The 18,963-nt window shown below is 33.5% G+C and overlaps 1 protein-coding gene across 10 annotated transcripts in view; it reads right to left on the reverse strand.

The window, feature by feature from the left end:
* SPOCK3 (SPARC (osteonectin), cwcv and kazal like domains proteoglycan 3) overlaps positions 1–18,963 on the reverse strand; it is a 488,153-nt gene that overhangs the window by 156,875 nt on the left and 312,315 nt on the right. For 9 of the 10 annotated variants that reach the window (XM_025385107.1, XM_025385105.1, XM_025385109.1 and 6 more), the window contains one exon: positions 11,277–11,400. The exons of the other annotated variant lie outside the window; for it this stretch is intronic. In XM_025385107.1, coding sequence (XP_025240892.1) covers positions 11,277–11,400 — 124 coding nt within the window. The remainder of the gene's footprint in view (positions 1–11,276; positions 11,401–18,963) is intronic. 10 annotated transcript variants of the gene reach the window in all.

Raw genomic sequence — 18,963 nt, forward strand, 5'->3', positions numbered from 1 at the left:
TTAATAAATGGTGCTGGGAAAATTGGCTAGCCATAAGTAGAAAGCTGAAACTGGATCCTTTCCTTACTCCTTATACGAAAATTAATTCAAGATGGATTAGAGACTTAAATGTTAGACCTAATACCATAAAAATCCTAGAGGAAAACCTAGGTAGTACCATTCAGGACATAGGCATGGGCAAAGACTTCATGTCTAAAACACCAAAAGCAACGGCAGCAAAAGCTAAAATTGACAAATGGGATCTAATTAAACTAAAGAGCTTCTGCACAGCAAAAGAAACTACCATCAGAGTGAACAGGCAACCTACAGAATGGGAGAAAATTTTTGCAATCTACTCATCTGACAAAGGGCTAATATCCAGAACCTACAAAGAACTCAAACAAATTTACAAGAAAAAAACAGACAACCCCATCAAAAAGTGGGCAAAGGATATGAACAGACATTTCTCAAAAGAAGACATTCATACAGCCAACAGACATATGAAAAAATGCTCATCATCACTGGCCATCAGAGAAATGCAAATCAAAACCACAATGAGATACCATCTCACACCAGTTAGAATGGCAATCATTAAAAAGTCAGGAAACAACAGATGCTGGAGAGGATGTGGAGAAATAGGAACACTTTTACACTGTTGGTGGGATTGTCAACTAGTTCAACCATTATGGAAAACAGTATGGCGATTCCTCAAGGATCTAGAACTAGATGTACCATATGACCCAGCCATCCCATTACTGGGGATATACCCAAAGGATTATAAATTATGCTGCTATAAAGACACATGCACACGTATGTTTATTGCAGCACTATTCACAATAGCAAAGACTTGGAATCAACCCAAATGTCCATCAGTGACAGATTGGATTAAGAAAATGTGGCACATATACACCATGGAATACTATGCAGCCATAAAAAAGGATGAGTTTGCGTCCTTTGTAGGGACATGGATGCAGCTGGAAACCATCATTCTTAGCAAACTATCACAAGAACAGAAAACCAAATGCCACATGTTCTCACTCATAGGTGGGAACTGAACAATGAGATCACTTGGACTCAGGAAGGGGAACATCACACACCGGGGCCTATCATGGGGAGGGGGGAGGGGGGAGGGATTGCATTGGGAGTTATACCTGATGTAAATGACGAGTTGATGGGTGCAGCAGACCAACATGGCACAAGTATACATATGTAACAAACCTGCACGTTATGCACATGTACCCTACAACTTAAAGTATAATAATAATAAATAAATTAAAAAAAAAAAAAAACTGAGTATTTTTTTTCTGAAAGTATGTTTAGTATTGCTTGAATATTTCAATATCATTTTTAAAATTTTAAATGCTTCATACATTAATATATATTATACAACTGATGTCTGTTAAGGAGCTGAGAACATTTAAGGGATTCTCCCGATACTTGGAAGCCTCAATATATACTTTCTCTGTAGAAATCTATTATGAATTCAAACTTCTAAGGATTCTACAGAGTTTGTTCTGCCAACTCAAATTCACAAGCAATTAAATAAATATTATAAATAAAGGAGCACACCAATACAATACAAATAAACTAATAAAATGAGGTAAGCTAACAGGAGCAAGAGTGAACAATGCCAACAGCAAGAACAAGACAAGATTTGCATTTTAAATACTTAAAATTCTAAAATTGTTAGAGACAAATTATTACTAAATGTTCTCAGCTTTGGGTTTGCCTGACCTCTGCTCAGATGTAGTGTAATTCAGAATACCAGATCCATGCAAGAGCAGCTCAAAAGCATCAACACTATACCGTAATAATGATATTATTACCCCATGCTACTGCAGGGACCTGTAGATTACTTTTCAGATTCCTAGTGCCTGATGACAAATATTTCCCACTTTCTTTTCACTGGAGGCACAGCTGTTCAGAGGGGTTGTCTAATTCATCAACATCACTATGCTTTCACATCGAGCCTACTCTACCATTCTTTCACAGGCCATTAATCTTAATATTTTCGGATTCTATTTATTGACAGTTTTTTTTTTTTTTCCTTTCTGTTTCTACATTAGTGTTGTTACCTTCTATTTCATTTGGCTGTTTATTTGGCTTACTTCAGATACAAAAACATATTTAACCCACTGTCATTTCACATAACAAGACTAATTTTCTTGGTGGAGTACGTTTAGGGTGGGAAGAGGTTAAAGGCCACTGAAACATACAGTGCTCATAGAGTATATCCAGTGTGATTGTGGGAAAAAATATAATTTGCTCAGGTACCCTATAAAGGATATGACAGCCACATTCTATTGTGTTTATTTTATAATTCAAGTCATTATAAACTGATATAGATACAATATATGTCATACTATTTTCTTCTTTATCTAGAAAAATAATGTCATATTAATTTTAAAATAATCTGTGTATTATTTGTTATTAATATAAAATTAGCATGTTTAATTACATGTCATACAAAGTAATTTTATTATAGTATTACTTTTATATCAACTATATTTTTATACATAGCCATAGTATTAGTCCTGCTCTTTACTAGCTCTATGCCCTTATGAACTTATTTAAAATCTGTTTCAATGTCTTATGTTTAAAATGGGAACAACATTAGTGTATGTTAGTGTTTGTTATATATCTTATAGCATTGCTAAAATTAAGACATTAATGCATATATAAATTAACACATTAGCTTGAGTCATTCATTAATACATTAATTAATACAATAATACTGATTAACACACATTATGCAATCATGATATGTTAATTTTTTAAAAGAATATTTGTTTGTTGATATGAGTTGGGTGCCTTTGACAAAAGGAATATAGAGTTCTTCCAAAGGTGCTGTACATACATTTACTTAATTACCTGGAAACTTTCTGAGTAACTCAGCTGGAATAACTTCTAGTAACATAGTAAGGATGACACAAGCTATAGTTATCTTTACAGATGAATAACATTATATTAATTGAAATAAGCCAGGCACAGAAAGATAAATACCACATGTTCTCACTCATATGTGGGAGTTAAAAAATATTTTGAGCCCCTGGAAGTAGAGAGTAGAATTGGGGGTATTAATGTCTGAGAAGGGGAGAAAAATAGGGAGGATAAAGAGAGGTTGGTTTACAGATACACATGGATAACCTATTTACTTTTCTACAATCTTTTTGAAGAGATGAAATATATATGGTTTCTTTATATCTCTCCCATTGCCTCCCATGTTTTTTTTTCCCTTGGCAAAGTGATTAATAATTAATGTTACAAAGGACATCATTAAGGTAAAATTCACAAGTGATAAATGCATCAATTAAGGTCTTGCTGCGAGTTTTACTGCACAGTACAGTGCTGTGGTTAACTGTGTGTGAGCTTAACTGGGCTCCAATTCCAGCATTGTAATTCACCAGCTTTATGGCTGACATGGGTTTCCTTTTCTTTATCCTTAGTTTGCAGATCATTATAAAAAAGTCTTGTAAATTTCTTTAAAGATTAAATTACTACACATAAAATATTTAGGATATTAACTGATATTATTGTACATTTATTTTAGCAATTACTACAAATATTACTAGAACTTCTATTACCACAACTAGTATATGCCTAGTATTATTATCATTATGTTTCTCTTAAAGAACTTGTATATTTAAACATGTTCTACATAGTTTAGGATTTTTTAGACAAATGGGTTCCTTATATATACAAACTAGATGGACTGTTTATTAACTACAAGATATCTAAGGTATAAAAGTTAACATGAAAATTCCCCAAGTGAATATACGTGGTGTTAGTCCTTTTTTAGCACAAGATGAAGACACTGATATTATATGTTCTATTCTGTGATGGCTACAGAAAACTTAATTAACATGGGCTTAAGCTCTATTAAAACTTCATTTTTTTACATACAAAAATCTATAGGTAACTTCATTCCTAATGTTGAAAATACTGAACACTTTTCTTATAAATTGGGACTAAGGCAAGGAGATGCATTGAACCTTGTAGTGGAAGTCCTAATTAAAACCTAAGGCAAGAAATAGAAAGATAAAAAAGGAAGAAATAAACCTGCCTCTATTCATGGAGAAGGATATTACGTGTAAAATAATCTGGAGAGATCTACAAAACATTACTAGAAATAATAAGTGAATTTAGCAAAGTGGCAATATACAAGTCAGTATAGAAAATTAACAATATAACAATATACTATCAGCAAACAGTTAAAAATTGAATTAAAATTAAATTTACAATAGTACTAATAAAAAACTACTTAACAAATTTAATAAAGGGCATTATGAAATCCTACACTGAAAATTACCAAACATTAATTAATGAAATATAACTAAATGGAGAGATATACCAAGTGTGTGGATTTGAAGATTTGGCACTGCACGATATCTAAAAAATGACTCCAGCTTGTTTTCTATAGAAACTGACAGACTGATTCTGAAATTCATATGGAAAGGCAAAGGGTAAACACCAAAGCAATAGTAAAAAGGTATAACAAAGTTGGACTTTGCACCGGAATTCAAAAGTCAGCATTAAGGTACAACAAATTAGACATGTGATACAGGCTTAAGGACAAATAGTAATAAAGACAGAAACAGATCCACACATTTAGGATCATTTCATTTTTGACAAAGACATCAAAGCAATCCAATGAAGTAAGATGCTATAAATGATTCTGCAACTGGTTGGCTACTTAAAAAAAAAAAAAAAAAAATGTGTAGAAACGGGTTTTTGCCATGTTACCGAGGCTTGTCTTGACCTTCTGAGCTAAAGCAATTTTCTTACCTCTGCTTCTCAAAAGGGTGGGATTATAGGCATAGGCCACTGTGCCTGGCCTGGTTGGCTACATTAAAAAAAAAAAACAAAAACCCAAAAAAAACCCCTACCTTCTGCTATACACAAAAACTAATGAGTATCACAGTCCTAAACCTAAAAGTTAAAATTTTAAAGCTTCTAGAAGACACAGAAGATTGTTTTCTGCAACAAGTAATAATCACAGAAAGTTGATGAGTTAGGCTTATTTATCGCACATAATATCTAAAAATATATTTTATTATTACTCTGATATCACAGGCTTTAAGCCAGTGAGAAACAACTCAATAAATTTAAAAGCCATATATTTTATTTTATTTTTTAGTGATTCAAATAAAGGTAGTTACCACATTATGTGTAGCAATATAGAAAAATAATGAAGTGTAATTAATTTAAAAAATGAATTTGCTTCAATTTTACATTAAAATATTGAAAGGCAGTTAAGAACATGGGCTCTGGACTTAGCTGAGTAACACTGGTCAAATGACTTAAATTCTCTGTGCATCACAGTTCTCATCTATAAAGGAGAGATAATAACCAGTTAACCTATTTAAAATATTTGAAGTATTTGCCAGAAAATATGGTCTATATAAATGTTTGATTTATATATGTACACGCACATTATACATATGCACACACATGTGTATATATGAGGTTATGAAAGTTAATGTAGTGAAAAGGCCATGGGATACCATATTGCAAGATCAAACACAAGTTACTGTGAATGGTAGACAAAAACCAAGCACCTGTGCCTCTGACTCATTACATTATACCTTCCCCACAGATAGGCCACTGGCACCAAGCTGTGGGAAACACGGATCAGGGCATTAGGAAAATAACTTAGTATCCAGAAACGTATGTAAAAATAAAGGGACTGGGGTGAAGGTATTCTGGAGCAAGGTACCCTGTGTTCTCTTAGAAGCTTCTATTCAAAGGCACCAGTCATTGATCAAGTCAATGGCCAATCAGGGATTTGAAAAGGCAAAAACAAACAAAAAAATGAGTTCTTTTCCCACATGTGAAGCTGCTTTGCAAGTGTTTTTTGGCTGTTTGCTTCACTGCAAGTGGCAAATTTAAAATTCACTTTTTTCCCAGTAACTGAAGACCGGAGAGGATGTATTTTGTGCTTCAACACATGGCTCCAGGGAGTAAGGATAGGGAGTGTTGGAAACAAAATCAATGTAAGGGGAGGAAGACTTTTTTAACAATTAGAACACTCCTCAAATATAGAGGTTTACCTCGCAGAATATGATTTCATACCAGGGACTTTATTGCATAGAAGTTTTTCCTAGATGTTCTTTTAAGTTCCTTTTGAATTTGAAATTTTATGATAAGGTTCATTCATATTATTTCCTGTAATGTTCAGTGCTGTAATAAGAATTGATCCCCATAAATGACCATGGTAATGTTCTGGTGGTGTGATATTGATCGAGTTGGCCAAAAGTCAAACCCAATCTAAGTGCAAAAGCAAGTCACATGGAAAGAGTGCACATCCATTTTTGATAGTGGATATTCCAAAATCAAATGATCTCAGCTCTAAATATTCAGAGGAAAGAAGATAGAACAACTAAACACTAAAAAGTATAACATATCAAATTTCTCATGATTAGGAGTCAGAAATTATCTACCTTTCAAAATGTGCATATGGTTGCTAGAATTAGTAACTATTAAGAGAAAGTAAGAACATGCCTCAAATATGGAAAAAAAATAAATGACAGAAAGGTTAAAACATTATAGTAGCATGTTGAAACTTAAAATAGAAATTTTTTGAGCCGGGTGCAGTGGCTCACGGTTGTAATCCCAGCACTTTGGGAGGCTGAGGTGGGTGGATCATGAGGTCAGGAGATTGAGACCATCCTGGCTAACACAGTGAAACCCCATCTCTACTAAAAATACAAAAAAAAAAAAAAAAAAATTAGCCAGACGTGGTAGCGGGCGCCTGTGGTCCCAGCTACTTGGGAGGCTGAGGTAGGAGAATGGCGTGAAGTTGGGAGGCAGAGCTTGCAGTGAGCTAGATTGCGCCATGGTACTCCAGCCTGGGCAACAGAGTGAGACTCTGTCTCCAAAAAAAAAAAAAAAAAAAAAAAAAAAAGAAAAGAAAATAGAAATTTTTTGAATAGTAATAAAAAAAATTAGGCCTTCTCCTTTAAGGCTAATATTATTGTTCACACACACACCCCCATCTTTTATTTAAGTATTCAAAGGCAATAATTTGAAGGGATGCACGTGATTCTCAGCCATGGCTACACATAAAAGTCACATGAGAAGTTTTAAAAATTCCAATTCATGAGACCCCATTCCAAATCAAGTTAAGTAGCATCTTTACAGCTGGATTTGGAAAACTGCAGTCTAAAATAGGTAAGCTTTATATTTGCCTTCCTTCAAAACCACACACACACACACACACACACACACACACACGCACACACAATTTTATGAACAATATTCATTTCTAAGGAATTCACGATTGTTTAGTTCAATTGCCAAGCAGCGCATCACTAAAAATATGATAGAAAAGAATTTAAAATCATCCACTGTTGTCCTCAGGGAATTTATATTACACATGTTCTACTCAAGTCTGAAACATTAGTATTATTTATTGACTTGTGCTCACAGCAAATGTAATGTACATTTTACATAACAAAGTGAGAAATATATCCATGATCTAACATAAATGCGGTATTGAAGAACAATTCCTAGTTCTTACTGAAGCTTGACAATACAATCAAAATAGACTTTGCCTGAAGTAAAGAAATGAAGGCCTTCATCTTTTGTGTCAATTTCAAGAATGATTACCTCTCAAACAACCTTGAACAGACTTATATTTTGATTTTTCTGGCATTGCTGAATTTGAAAGGATTCAGAGAAGACTGGTTCTTTTAAAAAGAAAGATTAAATAGGCTTCTAAAGAAAGTAAATCATTTTTCTTAATAGGAAAAAAGACAATGTTCCAAAAATACTTTTTATGAAAATCACAAATGTCCCAATATTTTTTCAAGTAAGCCTATTTATCCATAGTTCCTCATCTGTTCATTTTTCTTTTTGTGTATGCATTTTTAAAATACTCTGCTGAGGATTTCTAGAAATGCCAATTAACTTAAAAGCTTGAACTCAAATAAAATAATTATTCAAAATTGGTCACATTGCATAATGAAATTTACCTTTCAAAATTATATCTTAGTTATGTCATTTGGCTACAGTCTTTCTTTGTGTACCTTCTGATAGCCCTCTTTCCCACCACATCCCCCAGCTCCTGCACCTATTGTACTTCGTAATGACCTCACCTCCAGTTAGGATGTGCAATGGAAATATCATTTATAATCTCCTCTCTATAAAATGAGCTGAAAGTAATGAACAAACATTGTGAGTCTAAAATAGAACTTGTAGGAATATTATTTGTAGTGTTAAAAAACCCCTTTGTATCAATGCATGGGTCGACAATTCAGCAGATGAATAGGAAAGGCTTCCACAGCAAGATCACACTTCCACACTGAATGTAGGGCCCCACATCCAAGACTCACCATATCTGGCTTCTGGTTTATCTTAACATATCAGGACTACTCAGGGGAGGATTTACAACTTCAAGCAAGGAGCTTCATGGACCCCACTGAGCTTAGAATTTGGAGCTCATCATTATTGTTGGAATGTGTTTACATCTGCCCTGTCATAATTTGCAAGTTTATTGACAAAATTTAGTGATCCAAGAGCCAGAAGAAAGATCTTGTGATCTCTTACCTATATTCTATTTTCAACTCTCATAAGCAGATGTTGGGAACATAATAAGATGACATTTACAAGAAAGTACTGGCCTCTGTGGTCTTTGTTCTTGATCCAGTAGCTAAATAGCCTAGGGCAATACTTTCTTATGAGGGAGAAACAAAAAATCACAAACATGTTGAAGTCATTAATTTGGGATTCAAATCAAATAAACTCTTAAGAAAAGATTAGTAAGGATAGTTTCACCTAAATTTTTACTGGGTTAAGAGTTCTACTTAGTTTTCATTGTTTTATACAGCTCAGTCTCATTGCTGTCAATGCCAAAGTTTAAGATTAGGATGGATGGTCCAAAGTGGAAAACTCACTAAGTTAGATTAGAATTAACAGAAATAAAAATGGTGATTTAGGGTTATTAGAGACCTATATTCACTTGAATCATGCTTTGTGTAATGTCTTTCTATGTAAAGAAAGCATTTGCTAAAAGTGACATTTATGCAAATAAATATTAAAATAATAATTCAAATATGAATTATCTATAAGATTGGTTGTGTTGATAATACTAATAAGATTAGATGATTTATAAGCCAAGGTATCACAGTGTGCCCCATGCCCAAGGCGAACAATGAGGAAACCCCATAAAATTGAAGATATACCTGAATTAATCTACGTATAATAGGTGCTTTTAGTCTTGAATGAGAATCTGAGGGCTATTTCTTACATGCTAAGTAACTCTAACATCATCAATCAAGTCTCATCAAATAGAATTCCACTTCTAATTGTAACTTGGTGTCCTATGAAACTAAATTGGAAAAGGAAGGATCACCTGTTAAGAGCAACCTAAAAAGAGTCCCAAAAATGTCAGCAGAAGCCAGTAGACTTCTGTTAGCACTCTTTGGGAATGATGACACCCTAGGCACAAACTTCTGGCACATATTTCCAATGTTGAGAAAGACACAGTTCTACTTAGGTGGATGCCAATAAAAATTTCCAATCTCTCTACCACTGACTCCATTTGTTCAATCATCTACAATCACCAGATAAAGTTAGAATTAAAATTTGCTTCCTCTGTAGCTCTTTCCATCAGTTTGAATATTACAATCTGCATCCTTCATTATAAGTCAACAAATCAGTAAAATGATTTATACATCGTTTCCACGTGGGATTTTATAATATGAGATAGATTCACTCTCCCTTGTACTGACAACATGAATTCACTAAACTTGCAAAGCCAAGGCCCTACCTATACCATGTTAAATTCACCAAGATCAAGACCATGTTGAAAGGACCCCTGACACACTCCTCTCCTAGCAATAACTCCGCTTCTATATACATCTATAAAAGTTTAGCAGGTAGACATAAGACAGCTTCACTAAGGATACACAGTACTTGGCACCTAGTATGTACTATGTATGTATTCAGTGACTGAATTAATTAAGAGCATTGTAGTGCACTTGCCCAGATTTGTAATTGTAAAAGGCAAGTGGAAGTTTTGGGGAAATATTTGCTCAGTCAAATTGTGATTCATAAGCAGGTATCCACAAAACCAAAGCATTTTAATAAAAGGTAAAAAAATTCTGGAAATAACTTTGCAGTAAGCACAATCAGATATGAACTAAGAAAAGGTTATTTATAGATCTCACGTACACTCTTTAATAAGAATATTCAAATTGTTGCTTAAAAGGATATTAACATGCTTTTGTTTTTTGAAACAGGTTTGCTCTTGTTGTCCAGGCTGGAGTGCAATGGCGCAGCTCACTGTAACCTCCGCCTCCCTGGTTCAAGTGATTCTCCTGCCTCAGCCTCCCGAGTAGCTGGGATTACAGACGCCCACCACCATGCCTGACGCATTTTTGTATTTTTAGTAGAGATGGGGTTTCACCATGTTGGCCAGGCTGGTCTCAAATTCCTGACTCAGGTGATTTGCCCACCTTGGCCTCCCAAGTGCTGGGATTACAGGTATAAACCACTGCATCTGGCTTAATAATTTAATTATAGGGTAAGCTTCTTCTAGGGACACTGCATAATATGCTACACTCCCTGTCTAAAATATATATTTCTTAAATCTAAATTGTTAAATGTATCCAGTCCCTAGGGTTTCAGATAAAAGACAGTGAGTCTGAACTCTTTCCTTTCTGTTACATAAGCTAAGGAAATTTATCAATGTCTTCTTTAGGCAAAGTTTGTAAAAATCCCAAAATATTTTAACAATATGGGACACTTAATTGGGAGGAAGAATGATGTAGACGAGAGAGCAAAGGCATTGAATCAGAGATTATATCAAATCCTGGCTTCAGTGTCAACTAAATATGTGAAACTTGCCAAATTGCCTTTCTGATCCCGGTTTTTTCATCTGGTAAAGAGGTTTTTTTTGGTGGCTTCAATGAGATAATATAGGAGATAAAATATGAGATTATAAAAAGTAATTGTGGTGACAGATTGTAGCACATTTATTGTTGCCAAAATAATATTGATCACTAAAGCTATTGTATAGCATGCTAACATTTCTGGCACCTTTCATAGTAGCAGCAAAGGAAAGGTTGGCTTTGATATTTGAGGGTTCATAGCTTTAGTATTTCAAACCTTAAAAATTCTGATATGGAAAAAACAAATACATATTGGATCATATTCCAAACCAGTGAGATTATTCATATTATTTTATAAAGTAAATGAGTAATTTGAATTATCACATTAGATAACCAATAGTTTTAATCATTTACTAATACATATGCATCACTTATTTCATACTAAACAACTATAGGTGTCTTTACCTGAAAAGAGTAGGTATGACCATCTGAACCACAAACAGGGCTGGGATAGACCATTGGGCACTGCTTGCAGGTGGATAATATGGGACCCCTCCATTGCCTATGGTCTACTCCTGCTTCTTTCATCCTGTTAAAAAAATAAAGCAAGCATATTGAGCATATTTATTTAAGAACATGCATTTATATTAGCTCATTCCTCTCCTCCACTGCCATTCCAACTCCTGAAGATACATTAGAATCAACAAACGATTCTCATTTTTAATTCATTATTTCATGCCATATTTTTCATTATAATCTTTTGATTTCTCTCTCAAGGCTTGCCTCTAATAAAACAGGAATATGTCCCTTAAATATATTCTGCTAGTCACATATAAATGATAGCTGTATTTCTTCATGCGAACCCTTTTCATAGCCTCAGAAACAGAAGCAACACTTGCTCAGCAATAAAGGACTCACACATCTGGCACCTTCTTAAAAGCCGTCCTCACATTCCATTAGGAACAATATATAAGAGATGACACCTAATTCACTGGGTGCCTAAAAGTAAGAGTGGCTTACTTTTAGAGAAAACAGAAACAAAGAATTTCAATTTTCCAGCATTTACCAGTATTTAGAAAGCCAAATGACTAGGGTTAGTGACAGCAAATCTCCTTTTGTTGTGTAAAAGTGTCTTAAAATAGATCTATGCGGCTTTGATATAGAATAACTTGAAAAAAATCCATTGTTTTCTGCTACCTACACTTACAATTGTTTGTTTCCCCACTTTGGTTAAATTGCTTTATTCCTTTGCCTATTTGTGTGAACAATTTACACAGAGTAAGGAAAATGGCTTAAAAGCTAGAAAAAAAAAGTAACTGAGAATTCATAAAAAAATTAATATTTAGAAGTCCTGTAGTAAATCAATATTCGTTTATTACAACTGCTTATGGAGAGAGTAATTTGATGCCTTATGTCAGGATGAGAATAGATGTTTTACTAGAAACTATTTTTTCTTTGTGCCTTTTGTTTTCTTTTCATGAATATGTCAAATCTACAAATAGTGGTCCCAAAAGACTATCAAGACACATTTTAAGGACTTTCACTATAAGTAAAGAAGTTTGAACTATGTATTTCAAATTTTGCCAGAGTTTGGGTGGGCTTGGCATTACACATTGATTATTTTATCTCTCTTTCTCTCTCTCAGAAAAGATTTTCATGAAGCCTATCATAGTTCCAAATATGTTCTCTTTATCTCAGTTTTGTACATTCTGCCAAAAGACCACATTAAAACCTTGTTTCGCTACAAAGTTCATCTTATAATAGATACAATGAGAAAAAATTAATATGCAAATTTTTCCTGAAAAACAATTGGCACGATATCCTAGCGAGAAATAAAACAATGATTGAAAAACTTGGACTATTCTGTAACACTTCAAGATTTATAAATTACAAAAATGTAGCAGAGAGAAATTAAAAAAAAAAAAATAAAACGTTCTACTTGCACTGAACTTTCACTGTGTGTAATCAAACAAGACATGAAATTATGCAAAGTTATTTGCTCTTCAGATACATTAGGAGAAAGTATAAGCAAGTTTGGGCTTCTAATAAGTGAAAAGTATTTTATTAGAGCAAAAGGGGATTATAGTAAAAAAAAATAGGATGTATATGTTCTTTATGCTTAGGTTTATATCCCAACTCTGTATCTCTTTTATACTTCATCTCATTCTTCTTTTTTAACACATATAACTTAAAAAAACCCTAATGAGATCTGGAAACTAAAAATTGTTGTATTAATAAATTTCTCTTATAAATATAACATTTACAACTTAGAAAATATTTTAATTTCTTTTTAAGAGTAAATATAACTAGAAGTAAATTTTTTAAAAATTTGAAGATTTGGCTGGGCATGGTGGCTCATGCCTGAAATCCCAGCGCTTTGGGAGGCCAAGGTGGGTGGATCACCTGAGGTTGGGAGTTCGAGACCAGTCTGACCAACATGGAGAAACCCCGTCTCTACTAAAAATACAAAATTAGCCAGGCATGGTGGTGCATGCCTGTGATCCCCGTGACTCAGGAGGCTGAGGCAGGAGAATTGCTTGAATCCAGGAGGCAAAGGTTGCTGTGAGTCAAGATCATACCACTGCACTCCAGCCTGAGTGAAGCTTCGTCTCAAAAAAAAAAAAAAAAAAAAAAAAATTGAAGATTTATTAGAAATTTGTGACATTGAAATGAGCTCAAAAAGTAACATTGTAATGTACTTGTAAAATAAATTTTGAAGCAAAACAAGATTAGTTGTTCTTACTCCTTCCAGTTTTAACCATATGGAACACTAAATAAATGTGTTCATATTCCTAAAGTATATCAATAAAAAATGTACTTTTTATTTAGTTTTGATGCTGGTCAGGATTTGCTGGAGTGAAATATAATCACCAACAATATACAAATGCATTTCTTAGTCTTATGGGAATACAAAAGTACTTCTACAAATTTATATAAGTCCAACTCTATGTGATATCACCTTTCCACATACATGTAATATCACTATTCATCATGGAAGAGATTTTTGCATTTCCAGACTCCTTTTATAAAAATGTATCCTAGATGACAAGTTGATAGGTGCAGCAAAGCAACATAGCACATGTATATATATACCTCTGTAACAAACCTGTACATTCTGCACATGTATGCCAGGACTTAAAATAATAATAATAAAAATGTTTCCTATGATTCAGAATGCGTTTGGTTTGACATCGGAGATTGTTCTCAGAATTAGTGTTCTTCACAGCCTATTGAAATTTTTGTTTTGTTCTTAGAAAAATTAGCCAAGTAGATGAAGATATAACATTAAAAACTTAACACTTAATTTAATACCTATGTATGATATATAATATGTAAACTTATATAAATTATATATACATGGAAATCATCTGTTGTTGGTTGGTTTTTAATTACATTTTGAAGGCCCCATTTAAGAGAGAGCAACGTGTTTCTAAGAGAGAAGTGAACTCATGTAGTCATCGTATAGGTGAAGATGTGCGAAGCGACATGATTAGGGAAAGGTGTACTTGGCTCAGGCTATGAGAATGGCTGTCTGGCAACTGTGGCAAGAGGAATGCCCCATGTAAGAAACTAGATCTGGGAAGAGCACAACTAGGCACATTATTCTGAATATTCTAGGTGCAGAAAAGATTAACCTTTGAGCCTACATCTAATTTTTTGATACACCGAAGGTCATTTACAGTTAGTTGTTTTAAATTATTAACAAATAGGGTGATACAACCTGTTTCCATTAATAAAGTACAAAACCTAAGCTGGCTGAAAAACTCTGAACATTTTCAGAAATTGGTCTTCCAACAGCAACTCCACTGGAATAAATATATGACTTCCATAGACTCATATTTTCAAATAAATATTCAATTCTAAAAATCTGAGTTAAAAATTTATTTAGTTTCTAACTGCATCCTATACAGGGTCACACCCCTTCCCTTAAGAAGCAAAAAATTGTATTTTGGAACTCAAGGAAATGAAGAAAATTGAATAACATATAACAAACTCAAGTTTTCTTTTTTTTTTTTTTCTCAGAATCATTCGTTTTAAAGGTTCCAGATTCAAGGCCCTAAGTTAGTTTCATATAATTATAAATATTATTATGTTTTTATGAGCTGGAAAATTAAATTAATAATAACTAAAGAGGAATTCATACTATTGCTAGTGTTCTTTTAGATGACTCACTTCTAGGCCTTTGAATCATATCATCTTCTTACCACCTGAACTATTATCTTGTATTCATGATTTAACTTTCACTGTAGCCTTCAGTATGTCTCTAGCATCAGTCTCATATGAAAGCTCAATAGTCTCATTTTCCTAATAACTATAAGTTAATTGCTGTTACATCCATTTACTCATTTATGGTCTACTTAGTTTTCTGTTTAAGTTAATCATGTTGTTCATTTTAACAAAATAATTTGAACAAAACTTCCATGTTTCAGGATTTACATTGATTTCTGAAAGAGGGTAAATGATGTCACCAAAATGGTGAGCAAAAAACCAAAAACCACAAAATACCCCCTCATTCTAACTTGACTTAAATTTAACATATGCCCATTTCATTAATCAGCCTTGGCAAGCCACCTACCTCCCTCGGTCTTAATTTCTTCACGTGTGCAACGACAGGTTTCATTATTATGGATCATTTGATCTTCAGTAATCCATGAGTCTATAAATCTTTAATAAAATTGCTTATATGAAGACCCTTAGCAAAAGTTAGAAGCGTAGATAGCGCTTATTGGCCATATGTTATGATTTTAGGATTTGGTTTAGTGTTAACAAGTGAAGAAAATATGTCATTTTGGGGTGAAGGATGAGGTTGGGTGTTAAAAGAGAGGGCTAGAAATGCTGAAGTTGCAATGCTGGGCTCTCTCAGGTAGCAAATGAAAGACATGGAGGGAGCCCTGTCATATGATAAGCAATGAATGAAGGGAAATAAAATGTAGCGTGGTTGTGTGAAAAGAGGCAGAATTTCTACAAATGCATATCTATGAATCAAATAATATTTGCATTGCAATGTCAAGAAACAAGAAATCGTAAAAATAAATGGTATAACATATTGATTCTCTAAATAAATATTTTTCTTAAACCTTGTAGTTCTTGAATCTGATATCATATAGTAGAAAGTCACAGTTCTTAAGGTCCTAAATATGCAAGCAGAATAAAATGCCAGCTTGCACATTATATATTTACCTTAGGAGAGTTATGGTTTGGCTCTGTATCCTCACCCAAATCTCATATTAAATTGTAATTCCCACGTGTTGAGGGAGGGATGTGATTGGATTACGGGGGCGGTTTCCGCCATGCTCTTCTTGTGATAGTGGGTGAGTTCTCACGAAATCTCATGGTTTTATGTGTTTGAAGGTCCCTCCTTCACTTTTCTCTTTCCTGCTGCCTCGTGAAGGAGGTGCCTTGCTTCCCCTTCTCCAATGACTGTTTAATTTCCTGAGGCCTCCCTAGCCATGTGGGACTGTGTGTCAATTAAACCTCTTTCTTTTACAAATTACCCAGTCTTGGGCATTTCTGTATATCAGTGTGAAAATTAACTAATACATACCGATATTAATTTAATTATTAACAGAAGGATTTGATTATAATCTGATAAAACAACATTCAAGTGAGAAGAGATATTCTGTGGAATATCTCAACTGATGGTAACTTGATATATTTCTTCTGTATACTCAGTACCCTGTTTCATGTCCCAAATCATTTGCTTTTTAAAATTCTGCCAGAGTTGTGGTAGGATTATTTCTTAAGACATGACTGACAAGTCATGATCTCTTCCCTATTGGTCATAACTTTTCAGGAAAGAAGGCTACTTTTATTACATTTTGCCATGGCTCTTAGCAAAGGACAGATGCTATTAGCTGGCTGCAGTAAATTATCTTTCAGTGCGAGAAAATTATATAAAAGCTGGAAAGGCCTACATGGAACTTATAAAATTTACAATGAACTCTATTTACTTTAAATGATTTCTATATTGTATGTCAGGAATTTGAGCATTAAAGGAAAATGCCATAAGAAATAAATTTTAAGTAAGGTATATACTCTATGAATACAAAAAAGTATTATGTCAGCCTCCTATCCAAACACTAACCAGGCCCAGTCCTGCTTAGCTTCCTAGATCAGAAGAGGTCAGATAGGTTCAGGGTGGTATAGGTTCAGGCTGTAGACTAAAATACTTTATAAAAGAAAATATTATTAACAATGTTGCTATTAAAAATGGATGTTATAGAAGAAATTATTTGACATAACTTATTCTGCAATATGAATAACAACCTGATTTGCTCTATATATTTTTGAAGGACAGAAATTCACACACAAAAAAACAATTTTTAGACATATTTTAAATACAGTGGTAGAAGTAATTAATAAAAAATAACTTTAAAAATTATTCCTAAGATAAATTAACTACAATCTGATATAGTTTGCATGTTTTTTCCCTCCAAATGTCATGTTGAACTTTGATCCCTATTGTTGGAGGTGGGGCCTGGGGGAAGGTGTTTGGGTCATAGGGGTGGGTCCCTCATGAGTGGTTTGGTGCCCTCCTCATGGTAATCAGTGAGTCCTTGCTCTATTAGTTCTTGTGAGATCTGATTACATAAAGAGCCTGGTCTCTCTGTCTTGATTTCTTTCTGGCCATGTGATCTCTGCACACCCCAGATCCCCTTCAAATTCTGCTATGAGTAGAACCACTCTGGGGCTCTCACCAGAAGCAGATGCTGTCACCTTATTTCTTGTACAGCTTGAAGAACCATTAGACAAATAAACCTCTTTTCTTTATAATTAAGCCAGTATCGGGGTATTCCTATTTAGCAACACAAACTAAGACACAATCTAAAGAATTATGGTAATAATAAATTTTCAATATGAACTGTGCTTATGAGGCGAACTAGTATGATGCAGAAAAGATACCAAGAAATCAAAGCAATCAGTGATTTAAAGTATATGCTTTACCGAGCTTTTAAATTAAACATCAGGATTTAGAGTTTAAAGAGAAGTGGATAATTTATAATGAGCACCAATTTCTTTGAACAGATCCAGTTATTATCATATTTGAATAATATATGCTGTCAAGTAAATGATTTTTTAAGTGGTGAGCATATTCATAATTATTGAAGGCATCAATAAACTCTTTCAAAATTTCAATAGGCATCACAACAAATGACATGACTGCATATTTGTAATCTCCTTTTCAATCTGACCCTCAACAGATTGAATGAGTAAAATAGCTTTGAAATGTATAAAATGTAGATGATGTCAAATTCAGATTGTAGTGATCCAGGTCCATACTTTTTCCACAGATGTAATTCCACCCTATTTCAATTACTAAAGACCTCTTCGTTTAAAAAGCTATATTCAACTGCAAATGATCTTCATTGTATAAGATATAAAGAGTCATTACCAGGAGTTATAATGGACCAGAAATCTTTATAAACCCATTACCAGTAAAATGCAGGTCAACAGATTAAGAATTCATAATCTCATGTGTGACAAATTAATTACCTAATTAAAAGCTATGTATAGTTATCTTCATTGAAAGAAGTGTTAGGAAGTTATTTTTTCTTTTAAATCAATAAAATATTAAAATGCAGTATTTTAGGAAATAAATCAAGTATTTAAATAAATCTAAGGTTAGATTTACACATATGCTGATAGCTTTATGTGACACACATATATGTTACATTGTTTATCATTTTAACAATCTTATACAGTGTGTATTAGCCTTTAAATTGTGAGGCTAGGAAGAAGTAAATTGAGAGAGCTTAATTATCAAGCCTCTGGTGCATACAATTCATAAATATGAACTTCCAGGGTTATTCTTTTCATTGGGCCATTCATGTTTCCTACTATAAGTATACATATAAAATTTTAAATGTAATGGAAAACCACATTCCAATATTCCATAAATTTCTAGACCCATTAACGTAATAGGTTAAAAATGACAGCATCACTACCTCAAATTTTAGTTAGAATCTTCATCACCACCAAAGTACAAGGTGGTGTCTGGAGAGTATACCTCCTGCCTAATTAAATCTGAAATTTATATATAGTGAACTAAGTAACACAATATCATAATCTAGATTCTGAATTAGTAAAAGGATTAACTAACTAAGATATGAATTGGTTCTATTTAATTTGCGTTGACAGGTATATTTATTTT

Source organism: Theropithecus gelada, chromosome 5, assembly GCF_003255815.1.
Source record: "Theropithecus gelada isolate Dixy chromosome 5, Tgel_1.0, whole genome shotgun sequence".
In the NCBI taxonomy this organism is placed as follows: Eukaryota; Metazoa; Chordata; class Mammalia; order Primates; family Cercopithecidae; genus Theropithecus; species Theropithecus gelada.